Below are 26,195 nucleotides of genomic sequence, written 5' to 3' on the forward strand. Positions count from 1 at the left end.
CATGAAAGAACGTAAATGAAATAGCTTTGAAAAATAGAAAGCAGCGTACAACGGAAAGAGTTCCTTTGGTTATATTTGTTTAGCGCACATTTTCTAAGGAAGAATGGCGAGAAAAACTAATTATAAATTAATCATGCATTTTAACCACTTTGCTGGGCCAAACTTTACCTGAGGGGCAAGAACGTTATTTGAATATAAGGACTTATTACTTATATAAAAACATGTTCAACTTCTTTTTCAATGCATACTTCATATCCAAGAGTAGTTTCTAATGGAGTGTAATGAAGACACTGGAGAGAACATGAAAATACTTATTTTTATTATTTTTCGTTCACATTGGAGTGGAAGCTAATGAATGTCTTCTCAAGTCCTTTGGGGGAAAAAGAAATCAAAGAAAATATCACTGACAGAAGCAGCCTCAATTCTTTACTCAGCATGACCTCATCTTCATAAATGTGACCAGAGTTATTTTTTTAACAAAAAATCTTTTTATTTATTTTCTGCAGCTGTAGATTACATGCATATCAACTGCAATAGGTTCTAAACCAAGGCAAGTCTTATAACCTTTCTTTTGGCTATTGATGTGTTGCCACGGTAGCTACTGTCAGAAGAGGAGTTTGCACTTAAATTTGATGGAGCACACCACATCTGCTCAATTCCAGTCAGATTCTAATGGTGCTGCCAAAAGGCTGTGTTAGAATTATAAGAGAATGTTCTCTAGGCTCAAATAGATGTGAGACAGGCCTCATAGTAAAGACTCTTGGGTCACCGAATCTGGCAAGAATGTACCCTAAAGACTGGATCACAGAAAAATAATTGGACTTGGTACAAATATAAAAAAATCCCTTTAGAGTTTTTTACAGGGGACAACTTAGTCTTGAGTTCCTCTGAAGAAAAAAATTACTTATAATACAAGGATGTTAAATTCTTTCCTCTTTGAAGCAAGCTGAAATTCTTGAGTATTACAAGACAGAAGACAGGCGTTCAGTGCTCGTCATAAAGATGTTTAATAAATTTGGGATTAAAATAGATTGCATTGACTTAGTGGTGATCTTTTGGGTCATGGCTTTCTTTGAGAATGTGATGAAAGCTGTAAATCCTCTACATGAAAAAATGTACAACCACATATACACACTAAATTTAGCATATATTTTCAAGGAGCTCAGCCATCCTTAGAAGCGTATCCTTGAACTCCAAGTTAAAAAAAAAAAAAAACACCTCTCCAATGGAGAAATATTAAGAAATATTTGATTCATGGATTTCTAGGAACAGAAAGAAAAAGGTCAAATTTTTTATGTGGATCAGATGGTGATATTCCATTCCTTGATTAAATTTACCATGGAAGGCTGCTTCTTAGAGAAACTTCCCTTGACATCTTCTCTAAACATTGGTTCCTACCCCACTCTGCCCCTAGCAAACACCTAGTCACTCTTTATGATATAGACTTGTTTATTTCCTTCACAATAGTTAATACAATCAGAACTTATTCTTCATTAATATTTTTTGTTACAAACTGTTCTCACTAGAATGTAAGCACATGAAGACCTTATTTATCTGTTGACAGCTACATCCCTAGCATGTAGAAATCTTCTGGCACATAGTTTTGCTCAGAGATTACTTTTTGAATAAATAATACAGTATTATCTAGTTGGAAAGCCCATCCACTATCCAGTGGTAACATACATGAATTCAGAAGTCAAGAATGGCATAGACAAAGAGCTGGCTGGATATATATTACCAAGATCAGCAGTATGATATATTTCTATACCATGCTTAAACTTAAAATGGCTAATGCTTCTTTTAGTCAACTTGTTTCTTGCTCCATTTTCAGGACCTTTGTTGTGTAATATTTATTTTCTGGAAAGTCTGCTGATTTGTGATATTTCCAAGTCTGAATTGTGATAGGGAATGATATATTATGGCAGTATTTCAGTTACTTCTTAAAAGACGTATGCAAGCTCTCTGGGCAGACTATAGCTTTGGTAGGGATGCAACTTGGAACTCAACTACATGTGTGTATATAGTTTACCAGCAAACTTCTGCAGCACTAAAATATTCCTGAGAACTGTTCCATATTCACGATATTGCTTCACATCTCTAACTAGGAATAATGTTTTAAGATGCTTATAGTTATGAAAGGTACTATGTACTTTTGGCAAGGTACAACTTTTTGTCCTTTTTTATGTATTTTCAAGTAATATTCAATAACAAACATTTGTAGAATGTTTTAGCAATTGATGAACTGAGCTTCAAAGGGAATAAGTTTTCTGCCAGCTGGTTTGACATTTTGGAGACAAGGCAGGCTCCAAACAGGATTAAAATTCCACTAAGCCTGACAGACTAGTTCAACCAAAAGGGATAAACTGTATAACGTAATTTTAAGAGGTGAGTCAGATAAATCAGCTTGGTAAAGTCAGTTTGAGGAGTATTTCTTTCTGATTGGTTAAACAGTAGAGTCAACAGTTTTCTATTCTTTATTCAAGAGATTGTCATCAATTGAATTCATTATTTCATAGAAACATAATTAAAAGAGTTTGGTGAAGTTGGTTTTTCTTCCATAAGCTAATGTTTTCATTGTATTTTTTCTAATACAAGTTCAATAATTCAAAAGAACATATTTTATTAATCCCGATACCTTTTCTGAAGAGTCACTGAATATGACAAATTATTAGCTAGGAGATTTACACTGAGCTTACTTAATTTTAGAAACAGAAACCATTGCATGATCTTGATTTCGGTACGGATACAACCTATATGGAACTGAATGATATTTAGTGCCTCTGAGTCTTTCTAGATATGACTGTTTCTAGCTATGAGCAGTCAGAGATTACGGCTTTGTGTCATCTTATAGCATCTAACTTTTAATTAATTTTCCCTGCCTATAGTGCTACATAGACAACTTTATAGTAGCTCTTCTCATGGTCCGCTTGCTATGTGATGATGGAGAAGGCGAAGTATGCTTTGTCTGTGAATGCTCATTCTTTCATGTCATAGGAACTCATGTTGTATGTTTAGTAAAGGATATAATCATACTTACCTCATCAATCAGCAAGATGCCATTTTTGATTCTGTTTTCATAAGTATCTATATTACTAGAAGGCTTGGCTTTTAGAAACTCTGCAATGTCTATAATTTTTCATATTTGCTCTTCTTGAAGGGATACTTTTAATTTTGCTATCAATTGCATTCAAATTTAGCATTTGCAGAAACAATTTGGTAATCCTGAGTGCTAAGGAAAACTAGATAGTGATTTTTTTGAAAATCTATTCTTGAAGGAGAATAAAGTTCAAGGATTATTATATGTAAAACTTACTTTAGTAGGAAAATAATTGGTTTTATTTTTAGCTTGAACATAAGTACAATTTTATATAGTTACATTTTAAAAGTAATTCTTGTGTTTGAAAAATTTGTACTTGTAATTTTGGTAGTGATTTTCAGATATAAAGACCATTTTCTTATTAAGACTAAGAATCAATTTTCTGAAGATAAGATTTCATCAGAGAGAATTCTATGGTTTATAAAGATGAAATGACTTTATGAGTATAGTGATAGGAACCAGGGATTATTAATTTATGGTAAATCTTTAGGAACCAGGGATTATTAATTTATGATAAATCCTATCTAATCACCTGTAATGTTGCATTCAGACATCTGCCATTATTTTCTCTTTTATCTCTACACACTGGTAATGCATTGAAATACTATCATTTTCTAAACTCACAGGTATAAGTGTAGGCACAAGTAATAAATATTGTGATTCAAGTGCCACAAATACAAATGTCACACAAACACAATCAGACCATGATCATACTATTATTTGAATGACATGGAAGTTTGCTAATGATCTGGTTAATTCTCAAAATACAAGTTATACAGTTCACTTAGGATTAAGACTTTCTGAGCTTGGATGTCTTTACTGATTGGATTATGTGGATGATTTTAAAATGATTATTATTTTCCTGCTAAGATTTATTTTATTTGTTTGAGATTTAAAAAGAAAACAGTTTTTAGAGTAAGTTCTTATTTATTTCAGGCACAAAACTGATAATAATTTATTAAGAAAAATGCTTTTAAACTGTAAATGTTTAATGCAAGTCACATTTTTAAACTCATGTTACCCCCACTTCTGGTGACAATAATAAAATCTGTTCTTGCTCTAGCAGCACATACACTATGAATTGGATATGGTGATGAAACCTTACATAGAAAACAATAAAGTGCTTTACAAGCTGCACATCTCACAAAAAAGCTGTGATCATCCAGGTTTTGAATGTACGTGATACCATATTACATATTATTTTTTAAAAATCAAGTAATGAAGACCCAGATATCCATTAGAGGCCATCTACTAAAAATTCATTCATTTCTGAAATTGACTTTCTTTCTTCATAGAAACTCTTGGTATACAAAGTATTAGCTGTGGTATTATTTCTGTGGTGTGTGTAAAATGAGAAGTGAATCCCCTAAATTTTCTAACTCTCAAAAGCAAAGGAGAACTTATATAAATGTTTTAAAAGGGAAGACAACATTGCAAAAGGACACAGAGTGGTCATTAAATCATACTAACTTTTTGTAGGCAAAAAAAGAAATCTTTGTTAAACTTTAACAATTTCAAGATTGGGTTATTTAATTCCACAATTTTGATGGTGGTGAGATATTTGAGAATGATGTTTTACTTGTCACATTAGAAATGAATTACTCTTACGTATAAGTATTTCTTTACACAATGCTTTATCTGAATTATTGTATCCTTACTTTACAAAGGAAATCATGATATTATGTATGCGTGAAACTAAACATTTATAACAATTTAAGTCATATAATATTTATTTTAGAATATACTTTTTAAATTATAAAACCGACCCATACTAGTTTCTGTAAAACTGCCTTAGGTAAGTATTTTTAATATATGGAAAGCACATTCAAACCCAATGACATGTTTGATATATACTGAATATACATTTTTGGGTTTATTAACATAAAATATTTTTAGAGCTTTATTTTTTGGTTACTTTATTTCTGCACACACAATGAATCAGGGAAAAAAGGGGTTGCCTTCTCATCTTGTTTTCTGAATTGGTTATTTGCACATTTAAATCCCACAGACAACGTCCAAGTTTTCCTATCAATTTCTTTTGCACAAATCTTACCAATAACACTCTAGAGTTTATAATATAAATCTAGATGACATTACGGAAATTTTCAAGAGTTTTTATATGTGCTTCGTGTACTTTTAGAGTAGTGACACAAGGAATTACATTATTGCAAGTTGTGTGTAAAATATAAGTTAAAACACTAATATACTTAATTATGAAGAACAAAATTTGTTTTGTTGTATAATAATTGAGTAGAGTCAACTCCAATTCACTTTTTGTGACTCACCTGCATCTTTGCAAACAACTATATGAGTTGCTTTCGGTGGAGTGAGAAGACCAACTCATCCATTCTAAATAAGTTTTAGCATTCAGTGTCAGTGGTCCAGTAAACTTGGGGCAAAATAAAGATTCTATATAAGGGATCTGGTTTGAGTTTCTTTTTAGTTTGTAATGCTTATGTAAAGGGGTAAGCCTAGAAGATACTTCCTTCTTGATCACACTTGAAAATTGACCCATAATAATTACTGACATTAAACTTCAGTGTATTTTATAAAAAATATTACTTACTTTCACAGAAGTGAAGAGATACAATTGTACAATGGTGGTTACAATGGTAGAAATACATATTGCCAATAAAATGTTAGCAAGAGATTTAAAAATGACTGTACAGCACCGCATCAGAGAATTGTATAACAGCAAAATGATTAATATTATTTTTTCATATTAATAAAATCCTTAAATCTTTTTTAGAAATAAATGGAGGGAAAGTGCTTTTTTTTCCCTAATTCCTACCAAAATATTTCCTGATGTGGAGCAAAAGACAGTAAAAAATGACAGATTTAAAAAAAAAAGACATTCATGCATTTAAGCCACCATTAGTCTCTGACTCTAATATAAGGCAGATCATTAATCTTTTGCAAAACCATGACTTTAGCCACTTAAGCTCTTTTTAGTGCTTTTCATGACAAGGACATGATAGGCCTTGTAAATTTAGGAGTTAAGATGTGTTTCCAACACGTTAATTTAGACAGGCTCAGCTGTTTTTGAAACACTAACTTTATAATAAAAAGTGCTTTGGAGAAATGATGAAAGTTACAATAAAGAAAAAACAGAAGGGGTTCTGTAGAGTTTATCACAAATGACACCGTTTAGATCAATGAAAAAAAATTACATTTGCTTATGTGTCATCCTCAGTCTTAATGATATGGAATAGGGTGACATTGAACAGGACCTGGTGACCATTGTTCCAGGCATAAAGAGCTCTATCTCTTGCATTGTAGTCAAGCATAGATATGTGAAAGTATTGATTATGAAAGGGAATGTCTGTGTACTCATATGTTGAGGTTTTGGTGGAATAGGAATAATACACCTTGGCTCCAGTTAAGTGAGAGTTGGTAACATACAGTGTCCCACAGATCATGAAAGATTCCCCTGCACTTCTCTTGGGATAGCCAGTGCTCCAGCTCTTCATCACCTCCAAGGTATCTTGGTTGAGTTGGCTGATGACAATATTGCCTGCATTCTGGTTAGTTGCATACACAGCCCACAGCCCAATTTCATCAGCCATTAGGTCGATGTCAGAGAATCCACCCCACGTGTAGGGGTAAACATTGTGAAAACCAGCATACTCCAGGCTTCTTTGGGCAAGCACTCTCCCCATATCAAAGCTGTATTTGATGATGATATTACTCTGATATTTGTTAAAATAGAGTGAGCCATTGTAGACAACATGGTTAGTTCCTGCCCATTTGAAAGGGAGGTTGTATGTCCTTGATTCAGCCCCACTGACAAAGTCTGCAATTGATTTGTACTCACGGACAATTTTATTGTTAGTATAACTGTCCATGTACCAGACCTGGAAAGAAGGAAAAAAAAAAAAAATGGAGTGACTAAATGCTGTACTTTTCTGAGAATTCCAAAATAAAGACAGTGAGAAGCAGCACGTATTAATATCACCATTCTCAGGCTCTGGAAGCCACATTATCTTACAGCTGACCTGCTGCAATGTGATAGTACTGCAGGCTTTTGCAAAAATAGTGTCATGGTCTATGTGGAAAGGAAACAACTAAATTTGCTGCTTTGAAGTTGATTTGCTTTTTGTCTTCTCTTTTTCAGTTTTATATTTTTGACCATTCAGTGCACATCACTGAGTGAACCAATCATATATCAATGCAAATCACATCACTTTGTTCAGTCACCTGATAGATTGATGCAATCAGTGATAACTGCAAAAAATATCACCTTCAGCAAATTTATTTATTCTATTTTTTGCTCTGAAAAATGTATGGTCTAATTTTACGCATTCAACTTACTTCTCCTTTACGGATACCACAGAACCTTCTAGTAATACTTGTTCACTGGATCAATTTATAGGTACAACTACCTTTTAATGAAACCATTTTACTTATTTAGCTACTAATCTCATTTGGATGTAACCTTTGAGAATCTTAATGTATACTGAGTTCTGTAATAGAACATAAACAGAGCTATGGTAAGTTTCCAATATATTGATTTACATAATACAGGCATTGCCAACTCATGAAAATACTCCCCAAAAGTTTCAGTGCTATTTCTTTTGAAATTATTTCTGGACTCCAGGGATATTTTAGCTTGTTTAGTGAATTGGTTAGCTCTTGAGTTTTTAACTTATTTAGTGTTAGTTTTTTTTTCACCCCAAGGAGCAAGTTTTAGAGGGAGTATACAGAGAATTTTGTATACTTGTAAGTAGCCCCTTTCAAGCATAAAATAACATTAAAACCAATAAAAATTAGACTCACTGGTGCATTATAGGGTGGAACATTTTGCTAAAATAAATTTGCTATGTATCAGTAGATATGTTAATATTATCAAACTGAAAATATTTGTAAACAATGTAACACTTTTCAAGTTGAAAGTAATATTCCTGAAAAAAAAAAGAATAATCCAGTAGACATAAAGTGTAAATAAAACATAATTCTAAGCAAAGGTGTTTGTGGAAGCAACATACTCTGTTATTTTTTTCAGATGCTAATGGATCTGTCATCCAAGCGCCAAATCTGGTTCCAGATGTCTTGACTGTAATTGGGCCTGTGATTTTCATCAATTTGCCACATGCTGAAATTAGAGAAACATAAAGATGTTGGGTGAACATGGCTAGTGATTCCAACACACACACTCATACCAAGAGCAAAGAAAGGGATCCTAAAACAAAGCAAATCCATGGGATTAATATCACATATTCTGAATGAATGATCATTCAAATTGGATACTGTGAAATGCACAGTTAAATAACTATAATTAGTTATATAGTTAATATAACTATATAGTTATATATAGTTAAATAACTATAATTTGAACCATGAGTAGTTGCTTTTTCAATACTCTAAATCTAAAGTGTGGAATTTTAAAATGGGAAATGATTTGTACAATCTAGAAAGAAATAAGTAAGGAAAGTCGTTATTACTATACCAATTCAGCAGCTGCTTCTTCTAAGCAGTCAAAAAAATTAAATTGTCCGTGGACCTGTTTACCTGATCACTGGCTCCCCGGCCCCTGTCCTTTCCCTGCCCCCATGCTTCGAAACTTTGGAGAACTTATGCAAGCCAGAAGGAACTCTAAAAGCTAATTTTCAGTTTGTATTTGTGAATGAGTAGCTCCTGGGAAAGATATCTTTACAGAATATAACAATAGAAGTAAAAACATATGTCCACAGAAATACTTGAACATGTCTGGCAGCATTATTCATCAAAGGCATAAACAAAAGCAAATTTCCAGCAATGAGTGAATGGGTAATCAATCTTTTCTCCCTGGCCTTAGACCCGACAACCACTGATTTGCATTCTGTCACTTGAGTTTTGCCATTTGTTGATTTTCATATAAATGGAGTCATGCTATAAAAAAAACAATTCAATCAGTCTACTGGAAAATGCTTTGTGCAGGAAGTAGGCCTGATAGAGCAGCCATGAAGATGCGATGAAAAAAAAGCCCAAAAAACTTAAGCCCTCAGACCCTGTAGTCACATGCAGCGAAAGATGTGGAGCACCAATCAATATAATACATGATGAAAAATTAATGACTTTCTTGAAAAATTGTAATACTTTTTATCATTCTAGTTGTGAATATGATCTTAGGAAAAGCCTGGACTTCATAAATGCCAAAACCTAACCCAAGCGGAAACCTAGCATTTTGTGAAATTTTTAAACAGCAAAATTTAAAAGTGATTTGTTATACACATTGTGGAAGGCAATATAAGTGCCTATAAATGTTGACCTTTTGTCTAAACAAAGGAATTTTTTTCCTATCCATTTATATTCCTTTTTACTTTCTGTTTTTTTTTTTTTTAAATTTTGTCCTATATGCTCCATGTTTCTTAGATTCTCCTCTGCCTATCCCTAGAATTGACAAATTTCTATTTAGTTCCTATTAGTTCCTGTGTGTTTGGAAGGGAAAAAACAGATTCCCAAAGCAAATGCAAAACTAATTCTAACTTGGAGCTTATTTTGGATCATTTTTCTCTATATATGTTCCTCATAAGAATAATTTGTAACTGGTCAAATACTAAGCTGTGCAATTAGGAAGACAACAAATGATAACATTCTATTGTATTATTACTTCAGTGATAATTACACATTTAGTAATTTCTAGCATTCCATGAAACCTGAATTGTATACATTTTTTTCTCCTTTTGTGAAAGAAACTAGATGTGATGGCATCTTTATATACTTTATGTAAAGGAATTACTTTATAATTTCCTCAAACCTGATAAACCTGGCAAATAATTCAGAAGACTTTATGGCATTATCTGTATTGAATAGCAAGACCTTGGGTTAAACCTATTTAAAATGTATCAGCTCAACTTGGTATAAATACATGAACAATATATGAGTAAAGTTGTATCAACTTGAACTAGAAAAAGCAAATGTATTCTGAATGAATCTAGTTGAGTATGTTCTCTGAATGCACAACAAGTGAAAGTAATATGATCCTTAATGATGTTCTACATAAGTATTTCTAAATTCACAGATGGTAAGTGCATGAAAATTTCAAGTCTAAGTATATTGAAATAAATAGAAAAACATCCCCCCCTCCTGAAAAACACTGCAAAACAAAATTGTGATTTTTATTAGGCATGGATAATAAATTCTTTTGTTGAACAGAATACAAATAGCAAAATTAGGTAAAGTAGGAAAAGTAATTGGCTTAGGATCATGGACTAATATGTGGTTTTATCTTCTTTATTTCCCAAGATATCATTAAAATGGTAGCTAAGGAGTAAAACATGAGGAAAAAAAAAAAACCCAAAGCAAAGAGAATGGTACAAGAGTCATTAGTGGAGAAGAAACTAACAAATTTCTAGAAGGCAAAAGGTGATGGAGAGTGGTAATTAAAGATGTAGGATCAAATAAGATGCATCTTATGTGTCTGTGCAGAGAAGACAAGAGCTGAGGTGGGAGCTGTTCTGCCTTAAGGAAGAGAAGTAGGGGACTCAGAAACATAGGTGTAAAGGATTTTGGGAGAGAGATAGGGCGCTGGAAACAGGAACACCATTGAAGGCATGCCTTAAGAGCGATTGATCCCATCTTCACCCCTAGATGCAGGATCCCAGAAGTCACATAAAAAAAAATCTACAAAACTCTGTTAATGACCTGAAAAGACTTAGGGCAACTAATGTAGGCATTGGAGCTCTAGAACAAAGGCTCCTGCATTCTGCATTTGATAGTCTCCTTGCCTGCTCACCAAGGAATGAAGTGTCAAGCCCTACCTAAATACACAGAGTTTCCAAGCAGATTGATTGTTCAAATCTTTAAAAATGACTGGATAACCAAGAATTAGCGTATATTTTCAAAAACCTTACAATATGAATGACCAAAGTAAATGGGCAGAAAAACCAGGCTACCACAAAAAGAGAGAAAATTCAGAGAGCAGAAGAGGTCCTACTATCTTTAGAGAGTTTTGTATATTATAGACTGTGTACTGTGAAAGGAAAACACAAAAGAGCTATTGGAAATGAAAAATATGATAACATTTTTATTTTTTTAATTTTATTATTTTTTTTTAATTTTTTTAAAATTTTTTCCCCCCAAAGCCCCAGTAGATAGTTGTCTGTCATAGTTGCACATCCTTCTGTTGCTGTATGTGGGACGTGGCCTCAGCATGGCCGGAGAAGCGGTGCGTTAGTGCGCGCCCGGATCCAAACCTGGGCCGCCAGCAGCGGAGCGCGCGCACTTAACCGCTAAGCCACGGGGCCGGCCCCTGATTGCATTTTTAAAAAAAATTAATAAGTTGCAAGATAAAAAGTTATTCAGAAAATTAAAAAGATAAAAATGAAAATAAGAGAAAAAATATGGATCCATGTAGGATAATCCAGAAGCTCCAGCATCTGAAGAGCAAGTGTCCAGAAAGAGAGGAGAGAGAAAAAGAGTAGAGATAATTATCAAAGAAATTATTCTGGGTATTTTCCCAGTTACAAAAACCTAAATAATCAGATTAAAAGGGCACACACTATAATGAACAAAAAAGATTTACTCCCAGAGAAATTTACTGTGAAATTTAGAAGGTTTGGAATAAAGAGAAAAACTGGATCTTTTCAGAGAAAGCGTGTGACCTGGTCACATGCAAATGGATAAGAATTAGACTGTCATTGGGTTTCTCATCATTAGGACTGGATGCTGGAAGGCAATAATCAGTGTGTTTATATTTAGGAAGAAAAATCAGAAGAAGATAGAACAAGGATATTTTCTGACACGCAAACTTTCCAAAGTTCACCTACAATGTGCTGTTTCTTAAGAAGTTGCTTGAGGATATACTGCAGCAAAATAAGCAAGTAAACCAAGACGGGAGAAGACATGAGATTGGGAAAACTGCCTTCTTGTCCCAGAATGAGAACTGTGCAGTACACCTCGAGAGCCGTTAGTTCAGAATGGACAGACATCTCCAGGAGGGAGGTCTCAGAAGTTAGAGAAATTGATCTATAGAAATACTGTATGAGCTCTCTAGGAAAAACTGGGTATAATGAAGGCAGTTATTGAAATACATAAAGGGAGAATTCATTTGAATTTAACTCTAGTAATATTCTCCTTTGAGTGGCACAGATGTTGTCACGTCGGACTTACAGAGGAAGGGAATACATTGGAGTCCACTGCTTAGCTCCAAAAGAACGATATAAGCATAGTCATAATAATGTTTTACTTGTAGAATCAGCCTGTAAACTAATTACAGAATACTTAAAAGACATTTTATCTGCTCTGTGGTTGCAGAAAAGACAAAATGCTTCCAACCATGATAACATAGAAGAATAGGTAAAGTTCACACTGTGAGAGAATTAAAAATTAGAAGAGATGAAAGAAAGATGGAATTGAAAGTGTCTTCATATTTAAAAATATGATACTGAGAGAATTTTTGTCTAATTAATAAAAAAATAATAAAGACTTAAATATGAGGTTTGAAGTTGCAAGGTTGATAAGGGTTGAACTGTGACTAGTCATAAAAGCATATTATGAGGAAACAAGAAAGAAAGGGGCTTTGGCTAAGTGGTCTAAATCCTCATTTTTGCAGGGCAGAAAGTCAGTAAACAATGTCTAAAATTGGTAAACCAAAAAAAATAGTGGAAAAATAAGCACATTGTTAGAGATATGGATTTAACCACTGGAAGCCCTAAAATTAAACTTTAATGTGGTTGTCTCTGGAAAGCAGAGCTGAAGGAGAAGACTCTTGCTTTTTATTCTAATTTTTTTTTATTCTAAGCATGTAATTTTATAGCCATGTGCATACAATATTTAAATTATAATTTTAAAAGTTAAAATAGCTACAAAACCTTAGTATCAGCTATTAAATTTAAAAAGCAAAAATCACATTTATATATTGCCTATTGAAAAATCATTTCCAGGTTTTTATATGCCATGCTTCCTTGCAGGTCTAGAAATAGGTGGAAATTGAAGATGTAAATAGTCTCCAGAAATGGAAGTTGTGAATATTCTGAGTTTTAATTTGGTTTCAGTCCTGTAAGGACAAGTTTGAAATTGTGTTCTTTAAACTTTCAGCTTTATCTTAAAATTGACATGGCAATCTCTCTTTCTTTAATTCTTTCAACTTTAAAAAAATTTGAATTCTCATTATGAATGATAACATTTATTGTTATTTCATATAGATGTTAAGAAAAGCTATAGGTGATTACATTGGTTAGTACACATGTAGGAGCTATACTAAAAGATATTATGCATGTGATTCAAGTAGCAATGCTGTGCATTTTATTTCAAAGTAGCAAGTGATTACGACCTTGGAAAAACATGCTCCTCTTGAAGACCCACTTTCTATAGGAGGAAAAATTAGGCTAAAATTTTTGAAATGTATCTTGTAAAGATGAATGATCCTTCATGATCATTTGAAAAAAAAACATATGTGGAATCTTAGAAGTTAGTTTAAATTTGTTCTGGACATAGATCAATATAATGTCCCAAATATGAAACATAAATATAATACAATGTTCATCCCCACAAAACTTTATACCCAGAGGAAATGGCCAAATTGAAATACAATCAGTAAGAAATTATGGTGACCTCAAGTTGTTTTGATACTGAGAGCGATTAGAAATTTTGTAGTTATGGAATTTGACTTAACATTTTAGATAGTTCAACTATACATTTGAACCTCAAAATAAGGTTTTTAACTTGCCTTACCAGCAAAATTGGCCCCTTTGCTATAGGTAGCCTCTATTGCCTGAAGACTGAAGCATAGTTTGGACAAAGCAAGAAGACGCAAAGTTCATATTTCTCTCAGACGTATGCATATTTCAGATGTTGATTCATTTTCTGGGTTTAAATGATCTTCTGGATTCAGTTTATGCAGATATAACTTTAATATGAATTGAGTTGGATGGATTAGTTAAAACCTGCATAAGAACTATCTTTGGGACTAAGAAACATACCATGCATCTTTTGTAATCAACATTTCCAAAAACCAACAGCACATCACGGCTTGGGTCTCTTGGCTTTTGTGGTGTTTGGATCAAACTCAGCATTGTATCCATATGGCAAAGGGATACTGCTGAGCCTTAGATTGTTTAGACCCGGAATTAAGACAGAAATTACACCAAGGGTTAAAAGTTTCTGACACCTAAACTAAAAATTATTTTGCTTTCTTCTTGTAGCACTGGGCATTTTCTCTGAAATATGTTAGAGCGTAAAACCAGTAGTTGCTATTTGAATATAAAATATCTAATTTACGTATTCATTTCACAATCATTTACTGAGGACTGATTATGTACCAGCACTATGCTAGGTGCTGGGAATGTAAGGTGAGCAGAGAGACAAGATAGGTCCATATGTTGTAGCTTCTCAAAATACCATTGCTTGTACTTATCCTTTCCATTTCTTTTTTTCGGCTGCTTCTTTTTCTTTTTTTAAATCTCCTGGCAAGGAAAGTTAAGTGAAGAAGTTATTTCAGACCAAATCTATATTGAGAAGAAAAGGAGGTAACACTGAGTGCACTGAATGTCTGTTGATATTAAATAAAAATTATAGAAATTCAGGCCTAAGTACTATAATAAATAATAGCACCTCTTCCATTAAGACAACTTCCTTAGATAACTTGAAATTTACCTATTTTTAAGCCACATTTTACCTCTACTCTTCTACAAAGCATACCCATAAACTGTCAAACATAGAAAGACACAAGCAAATTCAACTAATTTCCTATGTTTAGTTTTCTATAAAAAATGAATGTGAGGGTCTAGAAAGAACAAGTTAATGCAGTTATTAATGAGCATGAATATTAGGTCTCACTGATTTGGTCCTGCATAGGTATCTTAATGGTACGTGTCCTGTCTGTGTGAAGGAAACTTAACTCTATAATCTAGTAAATCAATATAATTTTGCAAACTGTAACTCTGTGAGATTTCAGTGAACGGCTTTTAAGTTAGATGTAAACCATTTTCAAAATAGGTATGTGAAACTATGTGAGCTCTGGTTCCAAATAAAGATATTTCGTATCTAGTCTCTGGCCAGGGAAGATTCTATGAACTTTATCATCTTTACATTTTGCATTCTTTGATTCTCCTATGTATATTCTTCTCCCCATCATTTTCTTCCATGTCTGAAAATTCTTCACTTGAAGTGAAGAATTAATGACCCAAAGTACTAACAATTTAAATAATATCTACATTTTAAATGAATCCCTCAGTTTCTTAATCTGAAATAGTGAGTACATCGAGGATTTTGGACTCCATGGCAATAAACTTGCTTAAAACTCAAAATAGGTCTATGATAATCATGTATGGAAATGTCCTTTACTCTTCACTGAGTTGTGGATAAGTTGCTTTACATCAAGCTCCTCCACACTGGTTGATCCAGGTGGAGCGGTCTATGGGTTAATTGACTCTTTTACCATCTACCTGGTTTGGTAGGAGTAATTGATTCTTATTCCAGTCAGTTCTACCTCAGAAAGCAGACCCTGAGGTGCTAAAAGAAGGGCTTTTAGATGTGGTCTTCAGACAGGGGTGTTTAATTCACTTATTCATTTATTCATTCATCCAGCATCAATTTAATGTAATGAGCATGAAGCACTATTCTTGCTACTAGAATTACAATAGTGAGCAAGACATGACACCTCTGTTCCGGTGACTCTTACATTTTGATAGGAAGAGAGAGGGAATAAATAAACAAATAAGCAAACAAGCTAGAAGTACCATGTAGAAATAAATCTAATGCAGGTATTTAAATAGTGCAATTTGACGAAGAGTGACTTGGAAGCTTCTTTAGACTGGGTGAGTAGGGAAGACCTCTCAGAGAGGGTGAAATTTAATCTGAGATTTAATTGGCAAGGAGTCAGCCATGGACCTGTAAGTTGAAAGGAAGGACATTCAGGCAGTGAATCAGCCAGGGGAAGGCAGCATTTTCAAGTCACTGGAGAGGTGGGTTAAGGCGTCTGACTGCCTGGATTTGGATTCTGATTCTATCACTTATCCTCATGGGACCTTGAACAATATTTAATCTTTCAGTGTCTCACGGGTAACAACAGTAATAATATCTATCTCACAGTGTTATGGGAAGATTAAATAAGAAATATATGCTAAGAGTGTAGACTAGTGTTTGGTACACAGTTAAGTATTTAATAAATCTTAGCTATTATTGTTGTTCTGGATGTGCTTGGTGAGTTAAAAGAAACAGAAATAAAAATAAAGAAAGCCAGTGTGTCTAGAATACACTTGGAAAAGTAGAAGATGAGGTTGGAGAGATGAATGGTCTAGATAATGAAGCTTTGTAAAATCAGAGTATTTGGATTTTATTCTAGCTATTGGAGGATTTCAAGAAGATGGGGAGAGTGACAGAATGTAAGCTACATTTTAAAAAGATTATTCTAGCTACTATGTGGAAAATTAATTGTAGATGAGTAGGCAGAGAGAGAGACCAGAGGCAGAGAGACCAGTTAAAAGGTTATCACATTGGTCCAAGTGAGAGATGATGGAAGCAGTGACAGAGATGGAGAAAAGTAGATAGATTTGGGTTATGTTTCTTTTTGGATAAAGTTGACAGGACTAGGCTTTTGATTAGATGTTAAGATGGAAAGTAAAAAGAGGAATCAAAGAAAATCTCCAAATAAAAATAATCTAGGATAACATGCAGACTTTTGGTTTGTTCAGCTGGGCAAATTGTGGTGTCAGATACTCAGATGAAATGACAAAGGAAGGAGGGGATTTGGAAGGAAAAGTCAAGAATTCAGTATGGGTTATTTTAAATTGTTCATGACTATTATACATGGCAGTGGAGATGTGGAGAAGATAGTCTACAAATTTAGGTAGCAGACACCCTTTTGAGACATAGTTTTGATAGTCTTCATCACAATGATGATAGTGAAAGCCAGAGGCTAAATATTGCCTTAAAGAGAGGGCATACCCAGAGAAGAGAAAGCCATCTACAACAGAGCTCTGGGGCATCACAGTGTTTATAGGACCCAGCAAAAGAGCCCGATAAGAAGCTCTGAATGGGATAGAAAAAATAGTGTGTTGTTAAGAAATCCAAAAGAAGAGAGCATTTTAAGAAGGATGAAGTAATGACCTGTGGGGAATACCACTGAGGTGTCTAGATAAAATAGATAGATAAAGAGAAATCTAGATAAAATACATAGATAAAAGATAAATGACCATGGAATTTGGCAGCAAGAAGTCATGGATGATCACAAGAATCAAATGGAGAGAATGTTGAGATCAGAAGCTGGATTGGAGCAGGTTTTGAAAAGACTGAACCAAAACAGCAGCTATAGAAGATTCTTTCAAGAGAGAAGAAGATGGAGAGAGAAGATGGGGGTGGAGAAATATGGGGTCGTGGGTGTGCTGATGTTATTGTTGTTTATGAATGGTTTGTTTGCCTTTAGGAATAATCTAGTAGAGAGGGAAAAGCTGATGATGTGAAAGAGAGAATAATTAAATAAATGACCCCCACGAGCAGATGGTAATCTACTTAGTAACCATGAATAACCATGCCTCTGTCTGTCCTTTTATATGATTTTTTGGTTTCTCTGTTCATCCACAATTTCCCAGGAAATGTTCTTTGTGTGGTATATTCCATCCAGGTTAGAATACTGAGGTGAGTGTTAGGAGATCTGGTTTCTAATCTAAGCTACAACGTTAAATCCTCATATAATATTGGGTAATGGACTTATTCTCTGGGATGGAATTTCCTCATCTATAAAATGGAAGTTCTGAAGCTTGACATTTTGTTATTCTAAGAGAACATTGAATGGATAGGGGATCAATAAACCTTTATATGCTAATGGGGAGAAAATGTTATTTGTGGTTGTGGTGAAACAAACACACACACACCATCAGGGTGATCATGATCACGGTCATCATCATTATCTATCCTTATTCTTGGGAAGCAAAAAACAGACAGGAAGATCTCTCAATGTTGATTTCTACCTGGTAGAAATTTCTCTTACAAATTGTTATTGTATTCCAAAGCTAAAATTCATCTTGTCAAACGAAATTAGTAAAATTAAAGTTGTGGGAATTTATAAAACTGGCTGCTTTTTTAGTTATAATTTTGTAGATCTTAATGTTAAGTAAACACAAGTATTAGATTCTGATGGAGTACAGAAATTGTAAAAATAAAATAAAATGAACAATAAAATTTATTTCTATTTCTCGGCTCCCCAAAACTAGCTTTGGTTCAAATAAATGATTATCTTTTTCATTTCACTCTCACTTTCCATGAAGACAAGGGAAGTCAGACAGAAAGGATAATTTCCCCAAATGCCTGGAAGACAAATGTGCCTGCAAAAGTGAATGGCAAAGAAGGAAGCTGAGAGTCTTGCTTCATTGATTTTCTCCTGCTATGCTCTTCTGTCTGCAGTGAGACACATGAAAATTTTAGCATTTTATAATATATTGTATGTGTATGGTTCTGTATATCAGGAAATATACTGAATAGGTAGTTGAAGAATGTAATCATTTTATTTCTCTGATGACTTTTAGACGTTAAATTTTTTATGATTAGTTACAATCCATATTTATCAATCAATAGTTCAAAAAAGGATATCATTTGGGATTCAGCAGGAAGATCACTTGTTTGGATCAACGAAGCAGAAAAACTATCTGTCTTCTCTTTTGTTTATTTCTTTAATGTATAATTGTACCCTGCAATATCCTGGACTAACAGCTTCTAGATTTGAATCCTAAGGCCATGCCCATATAAGTAAATTAAATGGAGTAGTGAATACGTTTATGACAAAATGTTATTTCTTTTTACTTAAGGGCATTGGAGAACTCATGTAGCAAGAAGTAGATATGATTTGATCATTAAAGTGTATCTATTAAAGGTATTTAAAATAAGTTTGCCTCTACCACACACTTGATAGTAAAATCTGTTTCTATTGTTTAACCTTTTATTTGCAGGTCTAATCTTACCAACTATACTGCTGAGGGCAAGGTGGCGATAAGGATGGACATAGATGCCATATTGGATAGGCACTAGAATGAGTTCTCAGCGAATGTTTGGTAAATGAGATCAAGAATAATATGTGTCTAAATACATTTATTTTCCAAAATTAACATAACTTCACCCTTAAATTATTTAAAAAACTGCCTCAACTTTTTCTGGGATAAAGCTTATATATGAATGTGGTTTTAGGGAGAAGGCTATTTAACATCCAAACTGAATGGAGCAGAATTGTATTGTGAAATCTAAAATAATTTGGCAATTCATACTTGCCTCTGAAGACACAGGTTTTCTATTCTTAAAAGGCTTATAATTTAATTGTAATATAGGAAAATATGGGACATAAAAAGAAAGATAAATGATAAATCAATTTATGGTAAAATATACTAATTCCCAAAAAATGTACTAAAATAACTCAGGTTCTAGGGTTCTGGAAGAATTAATCATCATTAAGTGCTTGGACACTGTAGAAATTATATTTTATATTACAATCTGGAATTTTAGGGAGAGTAGGACTGTCTTTGATAAATGAAAATCTCAATTTAATTTGAGCAGGTATTCTTATAAATTTCCCCTTTTATAGTTCCAGGTCAAATCTTACTCCTCTCTATCCCAGACACACAGTTTGACTTTTCTATTAATTCCTGCTTTCACTAAGATTTTCAGTGTATCTCATTTTAAGTGCTAAGTAGAGCCAAATATCAGGTGTTTTGGAATGAAATATTGCATTGCCATGGAAGAAAGAACAGCACATTGTTTTTTCCCAAAAGATTTTTGGTTTTGTAAAAGATATAGATGTTTTATATTTGACATACACTGATTTATTTCTTGAAAGCAACATAAAGCTTGTTATTTTAAAAATAAATATTTGCTCTCAAAGACTCTATAGACACTAATTTTTACTTTTTATATTTAAGATGTTTTATGATAGCCTACAAAGATTCTACTGGAACAAGACTCAGTTGGTCCCAAACCCCTCAGAACAAGGACAGCTCATCTATAAGGGGGTAAAGATTTTAAAAAAAAGCAAACAGGCATTTTCTGTAAAATGTGCTAAGTGTCACGGGGTAGTGAGTGGGAGGCTATGGGAGACCACACCAGGAGAGTCCACCCATGTTAAGGAGAGATCAGAGAAAGCTCATAGAAAAGTTGGTATCTGGTATGTAAAATGAAAAATCATCAGAATTCAGATAGATAAGGAGAGGAGGAAAAGTGTTCCATGAAAGGTGAGAGGAAGTTCAATGCCCAGGAGGTGAAGAAAGCATGCACGATTGAGGAAGTGAAAGATTAAAATGACTAAAGCTTAGAGTGAGTGCATGGTGAGAACTTGAGAGAAAAGTCTAGAGTATTAGGCAGAATCCATGTCACCCAGATAAACCATATAAAGCTATTGGGATTTAGTTTTAAAGGAAAAATCATTTAAAAGCATGGAAAATGATTAGATTTGCATTTGGAAAAGATTACTCTGAATACCTAGTGTGGTGGAGAGGGAGTGGCTTCAGGTAAGGGGAGTGGTTAGGAGGTCATTGCAGTAATCCAACTGAGAGATGATGAACGCTGCTCTGGATTTTGGTGGTGGCAGTGAGGATGCAGCAAAGAGGTGGTTTTGAGAGATCAGTTTGGAGGGAGGGAAGATGTGGTGCTTGCATGTGAGTGAAGTTCAGGGAAGAATCAAAAATGACTCTCTGGCTTCTTTCTTTCTACAGCAATGGGGTTCTAGTCACTGAATTAAACTTATCGAGGTGCCCAGGGCATTTCTCTATTACTGTATGGACCCAACAAAAGACATCACGTGTGGGGAAGAAATCTCAGTCTTTAAACTCAGGACTTGAGTTTAAAGTTGTTACTTCCAACATGTACCTTTGGCAAATTAATTTAAACTGTCTAAGCATTTGTTTTCAATAAATTGCCAATAATAATGCCTAATCCAGAGTTCTTGCAGCAATTAGAACTAACACATGAAAAGAGCTGGCATAGTGCGTCTCAAGCAGTAGGCTCTCAGCATTGCTGTCGTTACATACTTATACACTGGCTGTCCCCACTAAAGTGCAATCTTCTTGACAGTAGAGGGAGACTGTCTGCTACTCATCTTTGTATCCCCAAATACCTGGCAAGTGCTGGCACATACTGAGGAGTCAATAAATATCTGTTGAATGTGCAAAGAAGACAATTATCACATAGACAATTTGATTTCCCTTTTAAAACTAATTTGGCACACACATGGTAAAAACAATCACCCAAGTTTCATAACTTGTGACTTTAAGTTTCGAATGCTACTGATACTTCTGTGAAACATGAAGCCTCAAAACTGTGTTAATAAAAAGTTGCATCCTGTACTTCACTAGATGGCACCAAACCATTGCCCTAAAATGTAACTAACAAGAGGCAGTGAGGGGTAGAGGACTGAAAAGCTGGAAAGCCTGATCATAATACACATTAAATATCTATTGCTGATCTCAGGGGGTGTGCAAGAGCTTTAACTGTGCTTTGTCAGTCAAATTCTCACATGCATATAATTATATTTTGCATATCTAGGAATGTGATATTATTTAATTAAGCACAGGGGACTTTATTCTATTCAGTCTCTCACAGGAAAAAATTAAGCACTTAGGAAAGAGCATTACTGTACCTCGCTTGGGCCACTGGGGTGTATTGCTGTTGAAGCATTTCTTCTAATTTCTGTTTTCTCCAAAACTTTAATTCTCTAGTAGAAATAAGCTGAATGGTGCCCTAGTGGTCTCAATGACTTGTAACTCCTTCAGCGCCTTATTTACTATTTGGGAGTAACAGACCTTGCAGGCAATGAGGCTAGTTTGTTTTTTTGGTATCTTAAAATTCATGTAATCTACACTGTGGCATTTTCCCTCAGAGCAAATCCACTGGAAAGGTGAGTGGAAATGCATTCATCATTGTTACAGTTTTATTCTCTTTCCTCTATCCATTTCTACCCTCTGCTAATTGGCTGTGTATGCCAAGAGGCTTTTGTGAAGAGTGAAGATGCCATTGATGGATGAGCCTTCTTGTTCCTGTTACTACACCGCTGATACCATAATTATCCAATGTCCCACTCAAGATCTGAGCAGCAGAGCAACTGGATTATAGACCTCTTTGGAACATTGAACCCCTGATATGTTTTTTTTCCTCTGCGTTTTCTGTTAATGGACCTGCTATCTTATTTTCTGACTTCATGTGTTCTGATGTTTTGATATTTGGGCACTTACTTTTGAGATAATACTAGGCATGGAATTAAAAGTGTTCACAGAGATAATTTGATCCAATCTGCACCAATTCCCAGGAAGTGTAAATACTAAGTAAGATATTACTTAAACTATAACTTAGTGCTACACTCAAAATTATGCGTTTGCATTGTCTTCTGCAAATATATATATCTTATCAGATACCCTCTTTTCAAATTGGATTAATTCTTTTTTTTTTTTTTTGTGAGGAAGATCAACCCTGAGCTAACATCCATGCTAATCCTCCTCTTTTTGCTGAGGAAGACCGGCTCTGAGCTAACATCTATTGCCAATCCTCCTCCTTTTTTTTTTCCACCCCCAAAGCCCCAGTAGATAGTTGTACATCGTAGTTGCACATCCTTCTAGTTGCTGTATGTGGGACACGGCCTCAGCATGGCCGGAGAAGCGGTGCGTGGGTGCGCACCCGGGGTCCAAACCCGGGCCGCCAGTAGCGGAGTGCGCGCACTCAACCGCCAAGCCACGGGGCCGGCCCGGATTAATTCTTTTTTTTGATGGAAAATATAAAGACATTTATTTTTTCAAGGACCATGTGGCTTCATACTTTACACTATTAGGGCTGTCTGTCTTTACCTGGACGTGTTTTCTACACTGTAATTCAGGGTCGTGATCCAGTGATAAATATCTCCTCTGCTCAGGAGTCTCTCAATAAGTGGTTTTGATTAATTGACATAAATATGGTGTGATGGAGAAAAGTACCCAGTTCTTGGGACAAAATGTATAAATGAGTTAGAGTCATTATTTATGGCACTGGCCTCTCTACTAAGTAAATAGGGATCTGAAGGCCTCTAATAATCTAGAAAGAGTTTATGACATGTGAAAACTATTTTCAATATCTTGTAAGGTCCTATCAATTAACTCAAATAGCAACCATCTCATTAAATAAGAAAGCTGAATATGAGTTTTATTGCTGTTTGATATCTATATTGGTTGCTAGATTTTATGTTTTTGATTGGTTAAAATAAAAATAAATATTAGCTAATTAGTGCAGTTTGACAGTCACATTCTTTTAAACTTTGTGGTCCATGGGGGAAAATTAATAAAAAGAACGTGATAATATTATGGATCACAGTCCTAAGGCCTAAGGACACCACAGAAACATTATCCATGGTTCAGTAAGAAGAAATAAGATGAATTTGTTAATCTAATTTCTTGGATTAACCCTCTTTGTCTCAAATATAATTTTCAATATTGGAGGATATCGTGTGTGTGAGGGGGAGTTATGTGTGGATTAGAAAAAACAACCTGGGGGTTATGAAAGAGCTGAGAGGAGTGTATAATTACCTAACTGCAGTAGACATTATTTCCGGCTAAGTAAACTCAGAGAGAATATATGTTAGAAGTGAAGTTCATTTCTAAAATTGAGCAAATCCTAAGTTTTCCATGTTAATCCCTCAAAAACATAACTGGTACATTTTAAGGTTCAAGGTGTTTACTAGGGTAGAACCGTTCTATCGACTGTCCTTGCTTTAGTAGAGCCCATTTGTACTTAGCAGACACCTGGTCTCAGCATACAAAGCCTATGGCTTGGGTTCATTGTGATATGCTAGGAATGACAGAGTAAATTGATTCTCAGAGTCTGGAATGGTTCGTCTATAACATACGGACCTCTTCCAAAGCAAGTCAGGGCCCTACACAGACTAGACCTGTGTACTGTCATTTACAGAAAATCTTTAACCAGATATTTTATGGGCTAATAAAATATGTGTGTGGATACTTCTTTGTAACCCCTAAAGTAAATTAGATATTGAGGGTACTCAAACAATTCTTGGTTCGAGATTTTCTTCTTATCTTATTTGGTGGAGACATCATCTGGCAAGCTATGTAACTAATATGTGCCTCAAACTAAAGGTATTTCTTGATTAAAAAGTATAAAATATATTGGGGCCGGCCCAGTGGTGCAGCAGTTAGGTGCGCGTGCTCCACTGTGGCGGCCCAGGGTTTGCAGGTTCGGATCCCGTGCGTGCACCAATGCACCACTTGCTTAAGCCATGCTGTGGCGGCGTCCCACATAAAGTAGGGCGCAGATGTTAGCCCAGGGCCAATCTTCCTCAAGAAAAAAAGGGGAGGATTGGCATCAGATGTTAGCTCAGGGCTAGTCCTCCTCACACACACACAAAAAAAGTATAAAATATAACAGCAGAATTTCTTTATGTCAGTAATGTTTACCTATTTTATATTAACAATAAACTCCACAACTTAAATTATAGAAGCACAGCATATAAAGCAGGTATTTAAGTACTATATCAAATAAATAACTTTTCCCTTGCTTAGTCTTAATCAGTCTTATGCCATCCTGACTTAAATATGTGGCTAAAAAGATACTTTTTTTTTTTTTAACAAGTAAAAAACAAGCTCTCTGCCACTTGAAATAGCTAATATTTACTCTATTTAGTAAACTAAAGTTTAGTACACTATTTACAAAGTTTAGACATTATTATTATGACTCCTTACAGAATTAATTTATTCAGCAAATATTTATTGAGCAATTTCTCTTTGTCAGGTAGTTTTGTAGGCATTGGGAAATACAAGATTTAGAGTGAATATCATAGGCATTGTTCGTGTTCTCATGAAATGAAAGTCTAGCAAGAGAGACATCCAATTACACACACAATGATAATGAAACATGAAAAGTCCAATCACTGGTGAAATATCAGGTTTTGAGAGCACCCAGCAGGGACGCATGGGACACATAGGCAGGGCAATGAAGGATTCTGGCAAGACATGACATTTAAACTGAGACCTGAAGAATGAATAGGAGTTTGTCACATGTGGCAGGCGCAAGCGTGTTGCTAGAGAAGGAGTAAACAGGGGAAAGAATGTTTCAGAAGAAGGAACGAACAGCGTCTCACAGCATCCTGTGGTAGAGAGTGTAGAGCACATGTGACTGGGACATAGTGTGTAAGGGGAGAAGGGGCAGGACCTAAGACAGGAGATGTAGGGAGCGCCACGCATTAAGGGCCTCATAAGCCATCGACTGTATCCCAGGACACAAGGAATTCTTAGGAGACTTTAGGTAGAGTGAAATCATATTGGATTTATTGTATTTAAAAAAATCCCTTTGACAATAATGTGGACAGTGAGTGGAGAGGAGCAAGAACAGGGGTCTTGGAATCTACTGGAATCAAGATTATTAGAACAGTTATAGATGAAAAAGTGTGGACATTTTCTGATGAGGAATAAGGAGCTGAAGATTCCTGCACATGCTGTTAGCCATAGGATTTACATTATTACCTTCCAGTTAATTTTGTTGGATTCTCTTGGAAATCTTGGGATGACTGCAGTGGGGCCTCTGATGTGGCAATTCCCCACATTGTTTTGAGGCTGTGGTTAGTGAATGCAACTTGTTGTACTTTAGCTCTCTTTTTATCATTTAAATCACATTTGTAAAACAAGTAAGCCGTTCAAATTTTATTTTAAACACTGACATTTATTCTCTGAACTTTTCTTTACTAGAAATTGATTAATGTTTTCCAAATTCTTTACTCTTCTTCCCAATTTACTTCCTATTCTGGAAAAGTTTTTCTTTTCTATGGTTATTGCATTGCCCTCCCTGTCATGTCACATCGTGTCAACAAGTAAAATACTGTTCCTAAATGGACTTACAACCCCCTTTATTCAATTCATGACCACTTATTTATTTCACGTTAAGTTACAGACTAGTCCCACGATGACTTCAATTGAATAATCAGCTCATGGATGCAATGGAAGAATTTGCAAACTCAGACCGGGTTGAACCACACATTTTGTAAGTCAAGAAATAGAGCCCATAACCCATGTCACATATTTGGTTCCCTTTATAATAGTGAATATCTATTTGAGTAGGCGTCCTTTTTTATGTCTTTAATGGGTCAGAGCAGCTGATGGCAACTCTGCATAATAGAGGTATTGTTTTGGTTTGCTTTAATCATTGCTGTTTCACATTTGGTCCCAAGTAA

At 34.7% G+C, this 26,195-nt stretch overlaps 1 protein-coding gene across 2 annotated transcripts in view; it reads right to left on the reverse strand.

Annotated features, from left to right (window-relative positions):
• Positions 1–5,970: 5,970 nt before the first annotated feature.
• OLFM3 (olfactomedin 3) overlaps positions 5,971–26,195 on the reverse strand; it is a 41,690-nt gene continuing 21,465 nt past the window's right edge. For both annotated transcript variants that reach the window (XM_058537167.1, XM_058537168.1), the window contains 2 exons: positions 8,083–8,189; positions 5,971–6,951 (listed from right to left, as the gene is read on the reverse strand). In XM_058537167.1, the coding sequence (XP_058393150.1) occupies positions 6,274–6,951; positions 8,083–8,189 (785 nt within the window). In that variant the 3' untranslated portion in view covers positions 5,971–6,273. The remainder of the gene's footprint in view (positions 6,952–8,082; positions 8,190–26,195) is intronic.

This window comes from Diceros bicornis, chromosome 4 (genome assembly GCF_020826845.1).
Source record: "Diceros bicornis minor isolate mBicDic1 chromosome 4, mDicBic1.mat.cur, whole genome shotgun sequence".
NCBI classification, from domain to species: Eukaryota; Metazoa; Chordata; class Mammalia; order Perissodactyla; family Rhinocerotidae; genus Diceros; species Diceros bicornis.